This window comes from Mirounga leonina, unplaced genomic scaffold (assembly GCF_011800145.1).
Source record: "Mirounga leonina isolate KUSES-001 unplaced genomic scaffold, KU_Mleo_1.0 Mir_91, whole genome shotgun sequence".
Classification (NCBI taxonomy): Eukaryota; Metazoa; Chordata; class Mammalia; order Carnivora; family Phocidae; genus Mirounga; species Mirounga leonina.
Genome location: NW_023270839.1, coordinates 35,376,263 through 35,396,226, shown reverse-complemented (window position 1 = coordinate 35,396,226; position 19,964 = coordinate 35,376,263). Strand labels below are relative to the sequence as shown.

At 42.2% G+C, this 19,964-nt stretch overlaps 1 protein-coding gene across 1 annotated transcript in view; it reads left to right on the top strand.

Annotated features, from left to right (window-relative positions):
• The window catches only part of RORA (RAR related orphan receptor A), a 101,341-nt gene that overhangs the window by 67,630 nt on the left and 13,747 nt on the right, over nt 1–19,964 (top strand). Inside the window, exons 3-5 of the mRNA XM_034994063.1 lie at nt 9,517–9,658; nt 13,092–13,487; nt 18,968–19,089. Of these exons, the coding sequence (XP_034849954.1) occupies nt 9,517–9,658; nt 13,092–13,487; nt 18,968–19,089 (660 nt within the window). The remainder of the gene's footprint in view (nt 1–9,516; nt 9,659–13,091; nt 13,488–18,967; nt 19,090–19,964) is intronic.

The following is a 19,964-nucleotide window of genomic DNA, read 5'->3' as shown; positions in this document are numbered from 1 at the left end:
GCGGGGAGTCTGCTTCTCCCTCTGACCCTCCCCGCTCTCATGCTCTCTCTATCTCATTCTCTCTCTCAAATAAATAAATAAAATCTTAAAAAAAAAAGAAAATACAATAATTCAGGCAGGCATAGGAACATTCATAATAAATCATAGAGTTATGAATAAATCTTGGTTGTCAAAAGCAAATGTGTAGCCGTTCCAAAGCGTCTGCCATTAGAATTCAGCAAGGCAGCTGTCAGCTGCTTTCTTGTAATTAAACAGCCAATGAACAGCTAATTAAGACATATGTGTATACAGAAGTGGAAGTGGGTATGTTAATGAACTGTAGGAATCAATTCATTAAGTGAAAATTGTCAAAAGACCAAACATCAGATCAGCATTTCAGCCTCTGCCTTACTGAGAAGGAGCCCCAAACAGGAGGGGAGCCCCTCAGAGCAAGACCCTCAGAGCACCTCCCCAAGCACACCCATAGTTCTCTGTCCAGCCAACTCGCACTTTTGGGCAAAACTATTAATAACTCCGATAGGAAACGCCACTTATATTTCAAAGCTTCTTATTGAGTAGATCTAGCAAATGACCATGTTTTCCTACCTTATGTAAACATGGTATTCGACACCCTATGAAGTGTCACCTCCCTCTCCGGTGTCTAAACCATTATATGGAACTTTGACTACAGAACTGAAAAAGTGGTGGCTTTGGGGGTTGTTTGTTTGGTTTTGTTGTTTATCTTGTTCTGTTCGATCTGCCCTGCATGTTTGTCTCGATGCTTTTTTGGTACTGTATTAAGAAATCTATGGCATTTGGGATAAGATGCACCAGGGTTCATCGATTCAAATCCTGGCTCCTCCCCTTACCTGCTGTGTGACTTCCAACATATGGCTTAACCTCTCTGCACTTGAATTTTCTCATTGTAAAACAGGAAGAGAAATACCTACTTTGCAAAGTTGACGTGAATTGCAGATCAGCAATGTTTGCCAAGTGTCCTACACGGTGCCTGGTATTGAATAGGTGTTCAATATATGATTGCCACCACGGTTTTTAATCAGTACAGTCATTTTTCCCTCTGGTCATTCATTCAGCAAGTATTTGTTGATTTCTCTAAGTACTGGGGTAGCTCCTGGAAACAAAGAAACAAAGCAATCAGTGAGGGAGACCTGGCCATAAGGGTGCACATGGGAGGGGCCCCTCAACCAACCTTGGGAGGGGCAAAGTCAGAGAAAGTGATTATGTCCGTGAATCCTGAAGAGAAGGGGAGAGCTTCTGGAAGTGGGGGTGGAATGGGGGAATTGGGGGGTTGCCCTTGGAGGAACCGTGAACACAGCAGTTCAGGCTTGACCAAAGTGTGACTTCGAGAAGAGGACTGAATGTAAGAGAAAGTTGCCTGGACAGGTGGTCGTAGCCTGGTCATCAGTAGGGAGCCATTGAGGGCTAAGAAGCAGGGAAGTGACCCGATCGGGTTGATGTTTGAGAAGAGGTCCCCAGTAACTGTGTGAAAATGGATTGGAGGGAATGTGAGTGGAGGCAGACTGTATAATAACCAATTTGGGAGATGGTACGCATGTAAACTTAAAAATTGCAGTAAAGATGGAGAACAGTAGAAGGATTTGAAAAATAGGAAGATGGTAAGAAACAGCCTAAGATGGTGACTCCATGGGTACGGGAGGCAGGAGGCAAGGATGAAATGAAGCCTATCATTCTGCCTTGAGTAACTGGGATGAAGTTGGTCCCTTGACTGAGCAAGCAAACATTGGAGGAGACAAGGCCAGGAAATGGGCAGTGGGCTGCGTTACGTTCTGTATTGGAATGAAGATAAAACCATTCAGTTGAAGTGACTGAAGAATATGTGTGTCTACGTGTGGGGGGATGATAGAGCTATAGAAAGTCAAACCACAACTTTGGGTAGAGGCCCATCTGAAGTAGGGAGGATTCATTCAGACAGCCGATGGAAACCTGCAGAAGGGCTGTGCCCAGTCCAGTCATGTGCTGGTCCGTTTTTAACAACTGAGTTTGGAAAACAGTGTCTGTCTGTATGTACGTAATTTCAATGTATTTGTCACTGATGTAATGTCACACAATAGTAAAATCTATAATATTCTGCACTATAAACTTCATATAGACCAATGATCCTTGCTAAGTGCTCTCAGTAATTTTTGCTGAACTCCTACATCTGTACCTGTGGTTGCAGTTGATGAAGGACTGTGGTGCCAACATGAATGTTGATATTTTCATTTACATTAATGAATGAGAGGAAAGTGAGATAAGGAAGATGTGTTTTGGAACTTCACTCATTCACCAGGGATGACATGAGCGATCTCTTTCCTGAATCAGATAATCAGATAATGGCTTTTAAATACTGGAAGAATATTTCCTCAGATTTGTTGTGCTGTTCACAATGTGATGGCTACACATACTATATTTAATACCTTTAACCCACATTATTGTTTTATCATTTTTTAAATCTAGACAATAAGCATAATAAATCAAGCCCCGATTTGTAGCTTTTGCCAGTTTCTGTAATACAAATACTCCCAATACATGGTCAATTTCAGGCCTCCCAACATGACCTCTCAGTGAAAGCAGAGCAGGGAAAGACGTAGCACCCCATTATGTAGTATCCCCACCGTCCAGATATAATTGATGTAAATATCCTTAGGAACATGGATAAGAGCAAAATAATAAAATCAATAAGTTAATTTTTAATAATGGTTATGTTTAATGATTGGTTCACAAAATTCCTGAAATTTTAACACTCCGCTCTTGCAATCTGGAATGAGCCTTTTCCCATACACCATGGCCTCAGTCCCAGTCCCAGGGAACTCCAAACTAGTAGGAGTGAGGAATAATTTCATAAAGTCAAAAGTTAGGCATTAGAAGTTTCCAGAGGATGGAAGGCAGAAATTAGAAATAAAACTCAATGGAAGGCACTTGGAAAGGCTAAGGGAGGAAACACTGCAGAGTTCTCTTGGAGTCTGTGGAAATCGATACAGTTGGTGTGTATGAGGAAGTCGGGATTGTGTGATGTCACTTCTCTTAGCCCAACACTTCAGAAGAGATACTTAAGTGAGAGGGGACTGTATTTAAAATTAGGACACTGGACTTTGAGTGTCAGCACTAATATATACCAGGCATGGGATAACCTTAAGTCACTAACCATTCTGAGCTTCATTTTTGTTATCTACATAATAAGAATACTAGAGTAGATCTGTGGTTCTTAACATGGGGAAGGCAGTGGAGTCTTCAAGAAGCTTTGTTAAAATATTTATCATATAAATTGATATCCTTTTTTTTTTGGCCTGCAAAAATGGCACCTTCATATTATTCAAACTCTGTGTATGTTCAGGACTATATCCCCAAAGGTTCTGGTTCAATAGATTTCAGGTGTATTTTTTTTAAAGCTTCATGGGTGATTAGGATGCACCATCTGTTTGAGAACCTCTGAACCTGATAATTTCTCAACTTCTTCAGTTCTAAAGACCTGTTTGTATCATTCAAATTAACTATTTGCAGTAACTGCATGTTGGTATGCTGCCACTAGGTGGTGGTAGTGTGCCACAGTCACACCAAGTTCTGCTACCCTGAAATGCATCATGGTGGCTCCCTGCTCAAGCCCACCATGTTCACAGGGGCACATCTCCGTGTATTTTGACATCCATAAAAAGTGAACTTTTAAGAAAGCCAAAGAAGTCATTCATTAGTTCATCTTTTGGCAATAAAGCTCTAAAACTGTGAACTTAATATCTTTTCTAGCTACTCATAGCTTCAGCAGTTTCTCTCTTCTTAGTACATACCTCTTCAGTTCCACCTAAAACTCCATGCACTGGCTTGTGCTGTCCCTGCTCTTTGTGTGGCCTCAGACTCCCCAACCCCTAGAACTTATATCTGAGTTCACTCATTTCTCACTGAGACCCTTTCCAGGATTGCTCCCCAGTCAGTAGAGATCCTGCTTCTACATTTATGAGTATATTTTTACCTTTAGGTGGGAAGATACCTACCATATTTTCTACTTCTTCCTCGTCCTTCTTGCTCTTCTAATCCTCCCCCTCTTAATGTGTTCATTAGCCTTAAATATTTTAGTTTAACTTCCCAAATCCTTAAGCCCCTGAGAAATCACCAGGAATGCTGAAATGAAGAGAAAGAACAAAAGAGAGAGAGAGAGAAGGAAGACCAAGCCCTCATTCTGTCTGAAATGTAAAGTTCAGGGTTTATCTGAGTCACACAGGCTTACCCTCTCTCTCTCCCTTCATAGCTCTCACCTTATAACCCCACTTGACCCATCCCACACGGTATGTGAGAACTCTCCTTGTGGGCATGACTCTGTTGCCTCAGTCCAAAAGCAGGATCTCTGCTCTGGCTCTTGGCCGCTCCCAGAACTTTCAGCAGGCACTTGTCAGCTGACTCAGTGTAGAATAAATGGTGTTGTGAAGAGCAAAGTGTGTCTATTTGCTCACCTACTTTCCCCAAACCCTTCAAAGCTGAGCCATATAAAGAAGTATAGGTCTCTTCCAAGTTGACAGCTTGAAAGCCAGACCTTAGTTCCAGCCTCAGTGTTCAAAGCCCATGTGGAATGCTTCACAGATTTGCCTTGCGATTTATGGCATAATTACTCAGACGCCTCTCACGATAGAGGTCTTTAGTGACGCTGTGTCCTAGACGGATGTTTGTTGTTGTTGTTGTTGTTGTTACTGTTTTATTTGTTTTCCAAATGAACCCAAATAAATTAGAAATAAATAAGGTGCATAAAAGGAGACCTAATGGCTCTGGTCAGAAATGAGGGAAAACGGTGAGCTCATGAGACTGGTTTTCTCATGTGACTCCAGCCCACATCTGGCTGTAGAAGAAGAATCTGTAAAATACCTGGGCAGTGGCCTTTAGTCTTGCTAACAGGGCTAACCTGAGGAAAACAGCAATTTCAGAGCAGATCAGTCTTGCTACTTTATTCATATCTGTCTCTTTGTCTAATTTAATGGTTGCCCTCTCTGAGAACAACCAAGTGGGAATCCTTATGACATGCAAGGGCAGCAGAAAAATAAAAAGGATAAAAGTGTGTGTTCTGGAATTAAGCCACATGAATTCATATCCTGCCTTTACCCCATGCTAGAGGTGGGGCTCTGAGACAGTCGCTGTACCAAAAACCAAGGAAATGGTAGTACCTTCCTCATACTTTAGAATTACAGGACGTCATCCACATAAAGCACAGGGGCACCTGACACATAATAAGCACTGTTTTAACGATACCTGGGATTTGTTTTAATCAGGTAGGCAAGACACACAGACACAAAAATGTCATGAAGGAAGAAGGCTTTATACTCACAGTACCCTAGAAATAGGAAGGGCCACAGTGGGAAGCAGCAGGGTCAGTCAGGAGGTAGAGAGAGAAGGGGCAAATATGCACAGGAGACTTTGTTGTCATTTCCCTTAGTAAGGAATGGGCAAGGCAGGGTAAGCAGATTTAAGGTTGACTAGCTTTAGCCAGCCCTGGAGTCTAGGGGCCATCGTAGTTGTCCGGTATCTGGTCCTGGGATGAAATGGGCAGGGGACAATAGTGCCTCAGAGTAGGAGAGCCTCATAGAGGAGGTGGTTGGGTGTATGGGCTCTGGATTGGTTGGTTTGCCTATGAAAAGTGTGCTCCCAGGCAAGTTGTTTGCAATCTCTAAGAATTAGCAAGCCCTGGGAAATACAATCTCTCCAGGGTCACAAGGCCCCAAGAGGTCAAAGCATCAAAAATATGGAATAAAAATATGTGATTAATAAAGCACTAATTAAAAATTTATCTGTTGTCGTCATCATCATCATCATCATCATCATGCCTTCTCAGCATTCCCTGGTAGTAGAGCAAACTGATGGGTGGTTTGTTTGTTTTTTTTAAGATTTTATTTAATTTATTTGCCAGACAGAGAGCGCACGCAGCAGGCTGAGGGAGAAGCAGGCTCCCCGCTGAGCAAGGAGCCCAATGTGGGACTCGATCCCAGGACCCTAGGATCATGACCTGAGCCAAAGGCAGACGCTTAACTGACTGAGCCACCCAGGCATCTCTAAACTGATGATTTTATATGGCTTCTATGCCAGCATCCTGGAACTCATTAGTGATGGTTGATGTTAATTGGCGTTTAATAAGTGGAAACTAAAAAGTAGCATCTTTTTTGTTAATGACCCAGCCATTATTCAAGAGCTGTATCTAGTTCTGGATTTCATATTTTTGAAGGAAGTGGAGAAACCGGAGAGGATTCTGAGAAGAAATTCTTAATGGGGGGAGAGAACCTAGGAGGCAAGGTGACAAATGCTGTGATTTGGTCTACAGGTGAGGGGTCGGGAGTTAGCCTGGCAGTCCATTCAAATAAGAAGAGATCACTCAGGAGCGCCTGGGTGGCTCAGTCGTTAAGCGTCTGCCTTCGGCTCGGGTCATGATCCCAGGATCCTGGGATCGAGCCCTGCATCGGGCTCTCTGCTCTGCAGGAAGCCTGCTTCTTCCTCTCCCACTCCCCCTGCTTGTGTTCCCTCTCTCGCTGTGTCTCTCTCTGTCAAATAAATAATAAAATCTTTAAAAAAAAAAAAAGAAGAAGAGATCACTCAGACATTCCCCATATTTGATAATCCTAGAATAAAATGGAGCAGGTTCATTGTGAAGCAAGCAAAATTCAGCCTCAACTAAAGGAAAAGCAAGGAATTCCTGATCCTAGGCACCTGTGGTGATAGCAAACACAGAGGGTCTGAAGAAAGGTAGAGTCTCAAGAAATAGACACCTTTCAGCTTTGACAGATTATGTATCTCAGACAAACTGAATACCTAGACCCATGACCTCTTCGTATCTCTTTCTAAGGATTATCTGCCTCTGTTATCATTTTTCTTTTCTTTTTTTTTTTTTTAAGATTTTATTTATTTATTTGACAGAGAGAGACACAGCGAGAGAGGGAACACAGGCAGGGGGAGCGGGAGAGGGAGAAGCAGGCTTCCCTCTGAGCAGGGAGCCCGATGCGGGACTCGATCCTAGGACCCTTGGGATCATGACCTGAGCCGAAGGCAGACGCTTAACGAGTGAGCCACCCAGGCGCCCCATCATTTTTATTTTCTTGAATTCTCTTCATTAAGCTCCAAAGAAAGCTTTACTTCTTCTCACTTCCTTTTCATAGAAGAAAAAACACACCAAACAAACAAAAAGCCCACAGCTTTAGATATTTTGAGAAAAGTGAGATTGCTTCACAGAAGAGGCCAGACTTAATATAAGGGAGGTTCAAAGCACATCACACAGTCTGAGACCCTGGGCCCCCAGCCCTGCCCATGTTTAGGCTAGTGAGTAGTTCAGCAGACAGCCAAGAGTGTATGACAGGTCAGTGCCCTGCCCCCTCCCATTCTAGATTGGCGTCCAAAACAAAGAGGTGGAAACTGATGTCATATCCATCATTACCATTGACTTAACCCACAGTCACCAACTCCTCACAAAAGAAAGCAGATATACTAGATTGCTCTTCCCACATAATTCACATTCCTTTCCACCTGCATACTGTAGAAAAATCAGAAAGCACAGATAAACAGAAAAATGTTTATTTTTATCACCTTTTTATGTCAATAATTGTATTTCTGAAATACCATTTTACTGGTTTCCAAATATATGGATATCCAATATGACTCTTGCAACTCATTAATGTAGGACATTTAGCATCTTTCCAAATTATATTTCAGACTGTGCTTATGATGAACATCCTTATAGATAGGTCTTTATATTGTTATATTCCTTTAAAATATATTCCCTAAAGGATAATTATTGATTCAATAAATAGACATATTTTTAAGGATTTTGATACAACTGCCAAGGTGACCTCCAGAAAAATCTTTTGGTGAGAAAGTACCTTTGTCAGTGTGCCTGCTACTCTGTCAGTTCTTCAGGACTTTACTTCTCCTCTCTCCACTGGTGTCCCCTTTACTGGGGTCATGTATCCTTACCATTAAGGATTTGAAGATAATAATGCTCTTTTGTACCCTTCATGGCTCTGCATCATGGAAAGGACTTTGGTTACCTTCCTTTTCTTCAGTACCTTCCTAGCTTGCAAAACCACTAAGAGATAGGTCAACAATAAAGAGACAATCAACCCCCCATATGTTTAGAAATTAAGAGATGTGCTTCTAAATAATGTATTAAAGAAGAAATCTGTTGAAAATTAGAGCATGTTTTCTTTTTTTTTTTTTTAAGATTTTATTTATTTATTTAGAGAGAGAGAATGAGAGACAGAGAGCATGAGAGGGAGGAGGGTCAGAGGGAGAAGCAGACTCCCTGCCGAGCAGGGAGCCCGATGCGGGACTCGATCCCGGGACTCCAGGATCATGACCTGAGCCGCAGGCAGTCGCTTAACCAACTGAGCCACCCAGGCGCCCCTAGAGCATGTTTTCAAATGAATGGTAATGCAAATACTACATAGCAAAATTTATTCTAAAAGATAACCAAAAAGAAAATGTGCAGCTTTAGGAAAAGAATGAACACAGAAAATTAATGATGTAGTAAGGATCCAGCTCAAGAAGTTAGCAAGAGTGAATGAATGAATAAGTGGATGAATAAATTAAATTCTTGAAGTCGGTAGCTCCTTAGGCATCTTTGCACACCCTCTCATTTCCAAAACAGTGCTTAACAAGTAAGTGGAGGGGCGCCTGGATGGCTCAGTTGGTTAAGCGTCAGACTCTTGGTCTCAGCTCAGGTCATGATCTCATGGGTCCTGGGATCGAGCCCTGAGTCGGACTCCATGCTCAGCAGGGAGTCTGCTTGAGATTCTCTCTCCCTCTCCCTCTGCCCCTCCCACTCATGCTTGCTCACTCTCTCTTTCTCTCAAATAAATAAATAAATCTTAATTTTTTAAAAAAGGCAAGTAAATGGAACTCAATGAACATGGGATTGGATTTGTTAAATAAAGGCCATGATTCTGAATACCTGGTATTTCCAAACTCTCAAGGGTTGAGGAGTATTCCCATTCTGACTTCTCTGCCAAGCTAATCAATCCAAGTGTCATTTAAGTTCTTAGGGCAGGAGATTCTTTCTTAGGGAAAGCAAGATGCCTGGAGTGTGGTAGTGTTCAGTGGGTCAGCAGAAATAACCCAGGATAGCAGGATTGCAGCTACCATGAGTTACAATGAGACAGCATTTTCCATATCTCTGGACATCTCAGAGAACTGTTTTGTGTTTATTCCACTAAAAATATTTTGGAGATAAAGGTTAAAGATAAGTGCCTTTGTACCGATCCATCAAGCACATGGTTTGGTCATCAGGAGTCAAGAACAGGGCCTGATCACATAGGCAGCCATCTGTTGGAGTTAAAGAAAGTTTCACATGTGTAAGGGACAAGGGATTAGGCTCTAGGGATCAATTTTACCCAAGAAAAAGAAGTGACTTTAATGTCATTAATGGTCTCCTGGATGATCTACTATAACTTTTAATTCTCCGTGAAACATTAATGCTGCTCAGTGCTTAGTATACTGTCTTTAGTATCCTACGGCTCAAACTGACACTAACCTGTTTTCTGTTTTATAACTGAATCACAGGGCTTTTTCAGGAGGAGTCAGCAAAGCAATGCCACCTACTCCTGTCCTCGTCAGAAGAACTGTTTGATTGATCGAACCAGTAGAAACCGCTGCCAACACTGTCGATTACAGAAATGCCTTGCCGTAGGGATGTCTCGAGATGGTGAGCACTCATAGTTCGAGTTGTACGGTAGCATGGGCTTGTGAAGGGGCCTTCTGAGCCCTGGACCCAGATCTGCCCCTCCCCCACTCGACCCCACTCCTTTGGAGGCCTTGTGGGTGCCACGAAACCGGTTACTTCCTCCTCCGTAATCCACTGGGGGTCCGCTGGGGGTGAGGGTGGCATGGAGGAGAAGCATCTGTGTGGTCAGAACACCTTCCGATTTTAAACATTCAAGACATTACAGGTTGATGACCTGATTGAAGGTGATTGAAGGTACATGTCATCTGAGGGCCTTAATAAATATTCCTCTTATAGGCATTTTCCCCAGTAAGAAGCACAAGCCAGAGCTAATGGTTAAGGCTAATTGCTAGTGCTTTACACTAACTAGTAAAGCTTATCGGCAGTTGGAATGAATTAGCTTTTATATTAACTGGATATTTTGAATCACAAATCAAAGTCATATATTTGGGGTTTTTTAAAAACTTTTAATTAAGTTTTTAAATTTTAATTCCAGTGTAGTTAAACATACAGTGTTATATTAATTTCAGGTGTATAATATGGTGATTTAACATTTCCATACACTCCTTAATCCCCATCAGCTATTTCACCCATCCCCCGACCGCCCTCCTCTCTGATATGCTTTATTTTATTTATTTATTTATTTTTTAAGATTTTATTTATTTATTTGACGGAGAGAGACACAGCAAGAGAGGGAACACAAGCAGGGGGAGTGGGAGAGGGAGAGGCAGGGGGAGTGGGAGAGGGAGAAGCAGGCTTCCCGCTGAGCAGGGAGCCCGATGTGGGACTCGATCCCAGGACCCTGGGATCATGACCTGAGCTGAAGGCAGACGCTTAATGACTGAGCCACCCAGGCGCCCTGATATGCTTTATTTTAAAAGAGTACCCTCAGTTAAAGTTATTACTTCTTTTTCCAACAAGAACATTTTTTACTTAAGGCATACTTCAGAATACATGGTTCTATTGGATATACGTTAAGACGTTCCATCCAAGAAAAGTAGAATACACATTTTCTTCAAGTACACACAGAAGAATCCCCTGGTTAAGTCACATAAAAAGAGACATAACAAATATCACAAATTTAAATCACACCAAGTATATTTTCCAACCACAATGGTACAAAACTAAAGATCAACAATAAAACAAAGCTGGAAAATCTACAATGTAAATATTAAATACTTAGTACGTAAAAACTATACAACACACTACTGCACAAGCAGTAGACCAAATAAGAAATCAAATGGCACATCAAAATATGTCTCAAAACAAAAGAAAAAGTCATGTATTTGTACATACAGAATGTGTGAAAACAGTGCAAAGCATGGCTCAATGACAAATGTTCTTTTCCTTAAAAGAAGCTGTTTTAAGAAATAGAGGCCATCTATCACTCAACTGCAAAACATTTCAAGATCTTCCTGGAACACTATCTTAAGTGCATTGAATAATCAACACCAGATTTCAAGACAGTTATTCTTATACAAGGAAACTGGGCAGAAAGTATAGCGGATACATTTTAAGGACTTTTACGAACATACAGGCTGGATGGCTCTCTTAAGAGATCCCCTTGAAGGAAACATCTCTTCCAGTGGAATTCCAGCCTGTGGAAAATATTTCAGAAGGCTGGGCAGGCGTTCCGAAAGCCTGCCTTCCCCATAATCAGATGTTCTTGGGGCCTGCAGACCAGTCCAGGCACGAGTTATGGCGTACGTCGGTAGCGATGCACAGGATGGTCACTAAGAATACATAGGCACAAAAATAAAGTTTGGGACATTGGAAGATGCAAGTCACAGAACTTATATACACAGAAATTCCTGTGAGGTGCAGCTCTGCAGATTTCACCTTTCAGTGACACTAAACTAACAAGGTCAGGCATAAGCTAAGAGTTAAAGAAATGGTGAACTTGTAAGCTAAGATCACAAGTTGTGTGTGCATTTTCTCAAGAACTGATCCTTTCGTTTCACTTAGAGGATAGTATAATTACTCTTGTTAATATTAAGGCAAAAGTTAAAACACAGTTCAGAGTCACCTAGACGCAGAATGAGTCTCACCTATGGTTATTAATCCCTCTGGGTGTTCTGGAGTATTCTTTAAAAGAAAAAAAATACAAATACCTTCAGTATACCTCTTGGAAATTTTGCACAGAGGTAGCAACACATGTTATGGGCTTGACGTGAATGTCGGGGCTTGTACAGTGACAGGCCCGAAACCCAGAGCTCAGAGCAGCCTCATGGCTGCCTAACCAGCCCCAGGTTTGTTACCTGAGCCGTGGAAACTGGAAATTGACCCGGATCCCACTCGCTTGTTTCCTGTGTGTGAAGGGACAGCACGTCCTCCTTGGCAGGAAACAAATCTGCCAGCTGACCCAGGTGGTTGTCCCTGGTTCCCAACTTCACTTCCATCTCTCTTGCCTCCTGCCCCTAGACTCATAGAATTATAATGACGGTCAAATGGCTGACTTCATCCACCTGGTCAGGTATCAGTGTAACCACAATCAGTTAGGAGGTCTTAGTCCCTCCAGCAGAGGCTTTCTCTGCATACACAGAATCGGGCTGAGAGAAAATGGGTTAGTGGGAGAGTTCAGACCAGGAGATCATAAGGTTCTTTTTATCAATTATCCGGTGTTTTAGGAGAGATCATTTGGGATTCTGAATGAACAGGAAAGATACTACACTCATTGTTCCACTTTAGATATGGGGACACATCCCAGGGAGAAACATTGCAAACACAAATTTGCCCAACAGGGATCTTAACACAGTGTTTGCCCTTCCCAAAATTCTGATACTCTTTTTACTTGAGGGTAAATGAGAAGAGCAGAGGTCACTTAAAGGTGGGCCCAAGGGTTCCGCGGGGGTTCTTAGGTCAGGTAGACTTAGAGATATAAGTCAGGGAATTGCAAAGAAGCCTCATTGTTGAGGTCTTGCAGCAAAGCCCCAGCTTCAGCTGTTTGTTTGGGAAGGAATAAATGAATGAATGAGTGAAATGAATAAAAGTTGAGGTTCGGCTGCTTGTGCCTCGATGTACCCCTGTGAGTCTGCATCCCTGCACATCGGTCTGAACCCTGGGAAGAGAAAGAGGTGGTCGAGGCAAGCGGCATGGGCGGAGAATGAGCAAACCTATCAAGTCACACATGAGCGGTTCCCACTGAGCATCGGGTTATGTGACAGCAGGAGGACAGACGTGGTCAGTGCCCTTCCACCAGTCCCAGGTCTGTTTCTGAAACGCAGCTCCTCTGGGATGTGGAGCAAGCCTGTGTGGGGTGGGACCGTTTTCACCTCTGGATCATGTCCTTATTTTTGTGGCGATGTGGTTTTTGATGGAGATTGTCTGAGACTTAAAAGGAACCCCCAACGCATGCTGGAGAGAATAACAAAGAGAAGCGTATTGTCTATGGTGTGGTCTGGCTTTTCTCTTCCAGCTGTAAAATTTGGCCGGATGTCAAAAAAGCAAAGAGACAGCTTGTACGCAGAAGTACAAAAACACCGGATGCAGCAGCAGCAGCGAGACCCCCCACAGCAGCCTGGAGAAGCTGAGCCGCTGACTCCCACCTACAGCATCTCGGCCAACGGGCTCACCGAGCTTCATGAGGACCTCAGCAGCTACATTGACGGGCACACCCCGGAGGGCAGCAAGGCAGACTCGGCCGTCAGCAGCTTCTACCTGGACATACAGCCTTCCCCAGACCAGTCAGGTCTTGATATCAATGGGATCAAACCAGAACCAATATGTGACTACACACCAGCATCGGGCTTCTTTCCCTACTGTTCGTTCACCAACGGAGAGACTTCCCCAACTGTGTCCATGGCAGAATTAGGTAATGGCCTCCATGTGTCCGTTGCGACGCGTCACTCCTGCCCTTTCAAGTAAATGGGGGGTGTTTGACTTGCCCCTAATGAGTTATGTTCTTAAAATGATACTAGGAGAGCAATTTCACCTCTCCCATTTGGACCCCTTCGAAGTTCCACCCTGCCCCCTTGTTTTTGATTGTCCACTGTTTCCCCTCGCATATCCAGGAAACACGTTGACCTGTCCGTATCAGAGATGGGGCAGCATGAACTTGAAGCTGTCTTTAAATGCCACAGAAACTGTAAACTCGGGGGGTGGCCCCATTAACTCTGTTTATCATTTCCTTTAGTTATGATCCAGGTGTTGCTTTACACCTGAAGTCATAAAAATGGAAGCCCACACACTGTGCCTGGGCCATACACATTTTTTTTTTGACCTGTGCAGAGTTTTAAAAATTTTTGAACTGGTTGCTAAAGTTTTAAACCTAGACAATCCTGCCTCAAAGTTCAGATTTTTCAGCTTCTTGTGGGAGGGGAGAAAATGACCTAGTTATACTGGACCAGCATTGGTGAATGGCAACAACCAGTTGGTACTAGTAAGGTCCTAACACCTTGACATGTTTTCCCATTTTATATCGCTGCCCAGCTCCTGTAGGCATCTAGGTTTTGCAGCCTTGAGGTATTCTATGAATGTTAAAGGGAAATTGGCTTCTTTATTTGCCAAAATGGTTTGGTGATGGATATTGGGGACAAAACTGATATATTTCATAGAAAACTCACCATGCAAAAACAAACAAACTTGTCATCTCCTTAATCCTGTGTGACATTGTTGCTTTTTGGGAGGTTTGACCTAGAAATGTTGAAAACACAGACGCTGGAAGACTTGCCATTTCGAGGAAGTGGTGTTAACAACCCCTGTTGTAACATTTAATCGATTTTTAGGTACAACACTATTATTAGCGAAACTTGGATAAGAAAGTTTGCAGTTTTAGAATTTGATGTGCTCCTCCCCGTGACTCCTCACACAAGGTTATAGTCCTTTGGGATATTTCAATTAGTCGCTGTGGAGGTGACTAACTTAACACGAGGAGAGAATGAAGACTTCAGATGGAAAAGAACCAGCAGGTTCTGACTTGAGCACAGACATCCTTAGTTCACAGAAATAACGGTTGTGTTCTTTAGATGGTTTCTCCACCTCTGTACCCCATAAAACATTTTTAAGTGAAATTTATATTTCCAGTAAAATCTTTCTCCAAATAGAACAAATTGAATGTTCTTTACGGTTTTTACACAAGCACCTTTTTATGGGTCTAAATTTAAATCCTCAAGAGCAGGGACATTTTAAGCGTGGTCTTTAACCACTGAACAGCATTAAAGGTGGATTGCAGCTCTTTTGATTAACAGAGGAACCTCTGAACTAGAAGCCAAGCTGAGCAGAGGTAGGTTTGATATTTTTTTCTTGAACTAGAACAAAAACCTTCCGTTTTTGTCGTGAAATCTTGGTTGGCTGCGACTTAAGCAGAACTGTAATGAAAGTAAAATTTTCAGAAATGAATAAGGATTTGATTGAAAGCTGACATGATATCATGAAAAATGACCTGGCTCACTTTCAGTTTGCTTCCACCTTATAAATACTAGCAAACCTGTCCTGTTTGCTTGTCAAATGGTCAGCCCTAAAATAAATCCATGGGGCTTAGCCAAAGTGTTGCCCTTAAATATGGTCCTTCGGCTAAATGTGCACTAATACCTGAGTGGGGCCTGAAATGGCAAAAGCAGTGCCCCCTGGGCCCCCTGGTCAGTGTCTTCCACAACTGTTACCTCCCACTACAGTCTGGGAGCCCTGCACCCTCAAATGTTCTCCATGCTCTCCTAAATTGGGGGCTTTTCACGTGTCCTATGGCATTTTCCAGGATCAGTAAAATTAACTCATCACTAGGATTAGTCCCAAACCCAAAACTAAACAAGAATTTGTCTGAAAAGAATATAATTGTGTTCTAATTTTCTTTCCCATTTACCTGTACAAAATATTTGGAGGAGCTGAGCAACATAGAAGTGGCCAAAGACATTGCTCTTCCCTCTTCAAAGCTATCTGGGGTTCCCTGATATTTCCTTTGGGGCCTCAAATCCTGCTGTCTTTTTTTTTTTTTTTTCCAATTCTAGTATAGTTAACATACAGAGTTTTATTAGTTTCAGGTGTACAATATAGTGATTCCAGTCTTACTATCTTTTTAACTAACACCCTTGACTTTCATTTTAGGCAAAATTTTGTCATCAGATTTTAAGCCAATGAAACCAGTTATATAGTTGGAAAATAAATTGTAAATTGACATATCCTAACCTCAATTTTCTCTTTCAATAATAGTGTCTACAATCTATTACTTTTAGTGGAAATACATCTGCATTCCTGGCTAGGAGATTTTGCCCTTGAGGTACAATTAGTACCTGAATTATACATTCCAGATAAACAACCTAGGTTCACTTAAAAAAACAAACAAAAAAAAAAAACCACTAACTGCGTGTGTCACTATAATTGAAAACTAAAGCTTTGTGCAGAAGAGTCACCTGATTATTGGACAAAACACTAGTCAAGAAGTCAGCTTATATGTTTTGCGGTCCTAGGTTTGCTATAGGTTGTACAACCCATTTTAAGTCATGTACCTTGCAAGCTTCAGTTTCCCTACTTATAGAATATAATGATTAAGCACAGACTGGCCCCAAATTATGTATGTTTGAATCACTTGCCACTTGTCTGCTATGATACCTTGGAAAAGTCACTTAACCTCACTTGGTTTCTCATCTGTAAAAGGGAGATAATACCAGCGCTTTCCTCCTACGATTGTTATGAAGATGAAGAAAATATACATATTCAGAATATATGTGTATATATAAGTTATATGGGGCTAGCACATAGTAAATGCTATTAAATATTATCATCATTATTAATGGTGTTATTATCTGTAAACTGAGGAGAGGTCAGACCAGGAGATGCCCAAAGGTCCTTTCCACTGTGAAAATCTGTGACTAACTCAGAAGTCAGGATTTTCCATCTGAAGTACCTAGACCCTAGCCATGTTGAAGAAACAATCATGGTTGAGAAGGTGAACTGATTTGTCCATCACAAAGTGAGTTTATCTGCTGAGTGCAAACCAGAAACCAGGTCTCCTAACTCCTAGTTGCACGGTATTTCACTATTCCAGAGTGTTTCTCTAAGAGACCACACTAACTTAACTTTTACTCAGTCTGACCGTATTGTCCTTTGCTGAAATGGAGATTTAAAAATAGTAAAGTGTCTGAAATCTTAACACTTGCCGAATCAACTGTGAATTGTAAAGGCAGTTGGTGAGAATGCAGCCACTGCCCTCTACTGGTTGGACATGTACATTACGCCGTTCCTTGTCTGACTTCCGAGTGCTGGGCTCAAATAGGTAGGGATGGGTGGGAACAATTTTTAGGGTGAGGTAAAGCAGGATGCTGACCCATATTAACAGGAAGAGAAACATGATCTGGAAGGGAATACTATGAGCCTCTTCCCATTCATCACTTCACAGGATTCCCCCAGCTTCCCTGAAAATACTTCATCTTCATTTTTTTCATATCTGCAAAAATTAGTTTACTATATACAAATTTTTTTTTCTTGTTTCTGACTCATTGTTTTTGGCTTTACTCCCCTCTTCCCTTCACAAGCATCACTGATTCTAAGACACATAAATTACTGGCTTCTCCCTCTTATGGTCCTTGTCTCTCTGTTTCTTTCCTTTATTTTTTCCCCTCCTGTTTATGCTTTATTTTCCTGGTATTTATTTATGTTATGTTCATGTCTGTGTGCTGCCAAATAGGGCTGTTAAGATTTATTGTGTTTCAGTGTCTCTAGGGAGACTCTTGTTTAAGCTTCATTTAGGTGAACCCACTCTGTGTTCACACAAACAAGTCTGATTCTGTTTGCTGAAAGCAGTGACAAATTTCCAGACAGACCCTCTTACTACCATTCTTTGAAAAGGCTTTCCTGGTATATCATCAAGACCCTGGAAGGAGATCCCTTTGGGGTATGGTTTCATATTTATGGAATCTTGTCAGTTCCCTTAAAATACTTCCATCGTCCTTCCCTGCCGTAACGTTTATCACCAACCTACCCAAGCGCTTAGTCCCGCCCATGTGGATTGCAGCAGCCTTTCATTGGTGCTTCCAGCACCGGCCTCTGCTCCAACTCACCAATCACGAGGCTGCTTGTTCTGTTTCCCTGGATACAGCCTTCCGCGTGTCCGCTCCCCTGGAGAATTCCGCTGACTCCTTTCGTTAAGCAGGTCCCAACCCTTAATCCTAATATTCGAGACTCTCCAGAATGTGGACTCTGACCTACTCATGTTTCTGTCTTGATACTATCACTTCATCACATCTGCCTGTCCCCTGTAAATGCCATTATTTGCTCCTTCGTCTGTCATCCCTGGAATGTGGAACTGGCTCACCTCTTCACACTGCTGGGCTCTGCCTGCCAAATCCTCCCCTTCCTTCAGGGTCCGCTTCAAATGTTCCTCTCCTGCCAAAAAGCATCCTCTAATTCCCCTATCTCTCCCTTCCATAACAGGACCCGTTCTCTCTCTCTCTCTCTCTCTCTTTTTCTTCTGATACAATTCAACTTGATGCATTATTGCCTAATGTCTTGAATTGTCCTTTCAACATGTCCATACATGTTCACCAGATTATAAGTTCCTAGAGAAACTTCTTTGGCATCTATTTGTTTTAATATCCTCAAGCCACCTACACTCCAGTATAATAAGAACAAATGTTTATGTAGTGCATACTAGGTAACCCTCCCTGTTCTAAGTGCTCAACTCATTTAATTCTCACAAGCCCTATGAAGTAGATACTGTTTTCCTCATGTTGCAAATGAGGAAACCAAAGCACAGAGAGGTTGAGTAACTTACCCAAGATGATACAGCTAGTAGGTACAAGAGCTGAGTTTCAAACACAGGCCGTATGGTGCCAGAGTCCATCTCTTAACCACCACCCTATATATAGTGACATAGTAGGCCCCCAGTAATGCTTCTTGTGCTATTTGCTGGAAAAATGAATAAGTAGTTGTTTTCACAAAAGCATACCATTTCCTAAGTTTTCAAGAGTAATCCTCCCCAAGTCAATGTACGCAGCAGATGTGTCTTCATCAAAATGCCAACAAGAGGCTGCGTTGGTCATTTCCCACACCTGCCCAGGCTAATAATTGTTCATTCCCACACATTGGTGTAAAGCCACAGAAGAAGGTCAAGGTCAGGAGGGTCTTTGAAGTCACCAAGACTTAATTCTAAGTATTGGCTTTGCCTGTCCTTCATCTTCATGTGCCAAAATACAGAATAGTTCCAAATTGCTTATTTAAAAATGTAAAGATAATTAAAACTGGTTCAGCATGTTTCTTTGTACTTCTTACTTTTTAAACCAGAGATTAAGCAGGGAAAACCCTGATTCTCCAGAGAAGAGCTTGGCTTTTCATGTTTATGACCTCCTGTTTTCTCCTTAGAACACCTTGCACAGAATATATCTAAATCACACCTGGAAACTTGCCAATACTTGAGAGAAGAACTCCAGCAGATAACGTGGCAGACCTTTCTGCAGGAGGAGATCGAGAGCTACCAAAACAAGGTACATACTCTGAAGGTTTTTACCCAGGATTGAGGCAACAGTGGGAAGGGCGTTTATGCAGGACATCTGTCGAAGAATACAAACAGACTAGAGAATGAATGTCTTTCATCAGATATCAGATTTCTGTTTAAAATCTTTCTTCTAGAGATGATCATATACTTGGGGCTTTGTCTTACTGAGCTGCAAGTGTGTGAAATTCCAGCAATACAGTAACAAACGTATTCTCTTGTGCCTGTGACTATATACATGTATCTCCTATCACTTGGCAATGGGGGCTGGAGGAAGCAGTGTCCAAAAGCCTGAATGAATTGAGAGTTGTCCTGATTTCACGCTGGCGGATTTCAAGGTCTGGAAGTTGAATGTAAAATAATCTCAGCCTCCTGTTTCCAGAGGTTCAGAGAGTGTGTACAGAAAAAGGTTTGGAAGCTATTATCATAACTCCAGTCTGAACCCAGCAATGCGAGGCTGACAAAGGGTGCTGCTACTTGCCTTTTTCTTTACACGCTGATCAACAAGCCGCCAGAATGGGAGGGCAGGGCTGGAGAAGGGGAAGTTACAATTACCCGTTCTGCCTTGGTAAAGGGAAATGCTGTGGTTTTCCCCAATAATTATAAAGATGTAGGCCTAGGAAGGGTGACAGAGATTATGCAGACTAATCCTCCCCTTCATTTTACATATGAGGAGATTAGCATCCCTTGGCGTCTGGCAGGAGAGTGAAAATATCAGGACCAGACCATGACTCCTGGCTCCTAATTCATTCCTTCACCCCATCATATTGGTGGAAACAGTCTTAAAGTAAGCTTGGGGGAACAAGTGAGCAATGTAACAGATCCGTGTCCCCCTATAACTAAATTAAAGAGTGGGTATATAAAAGC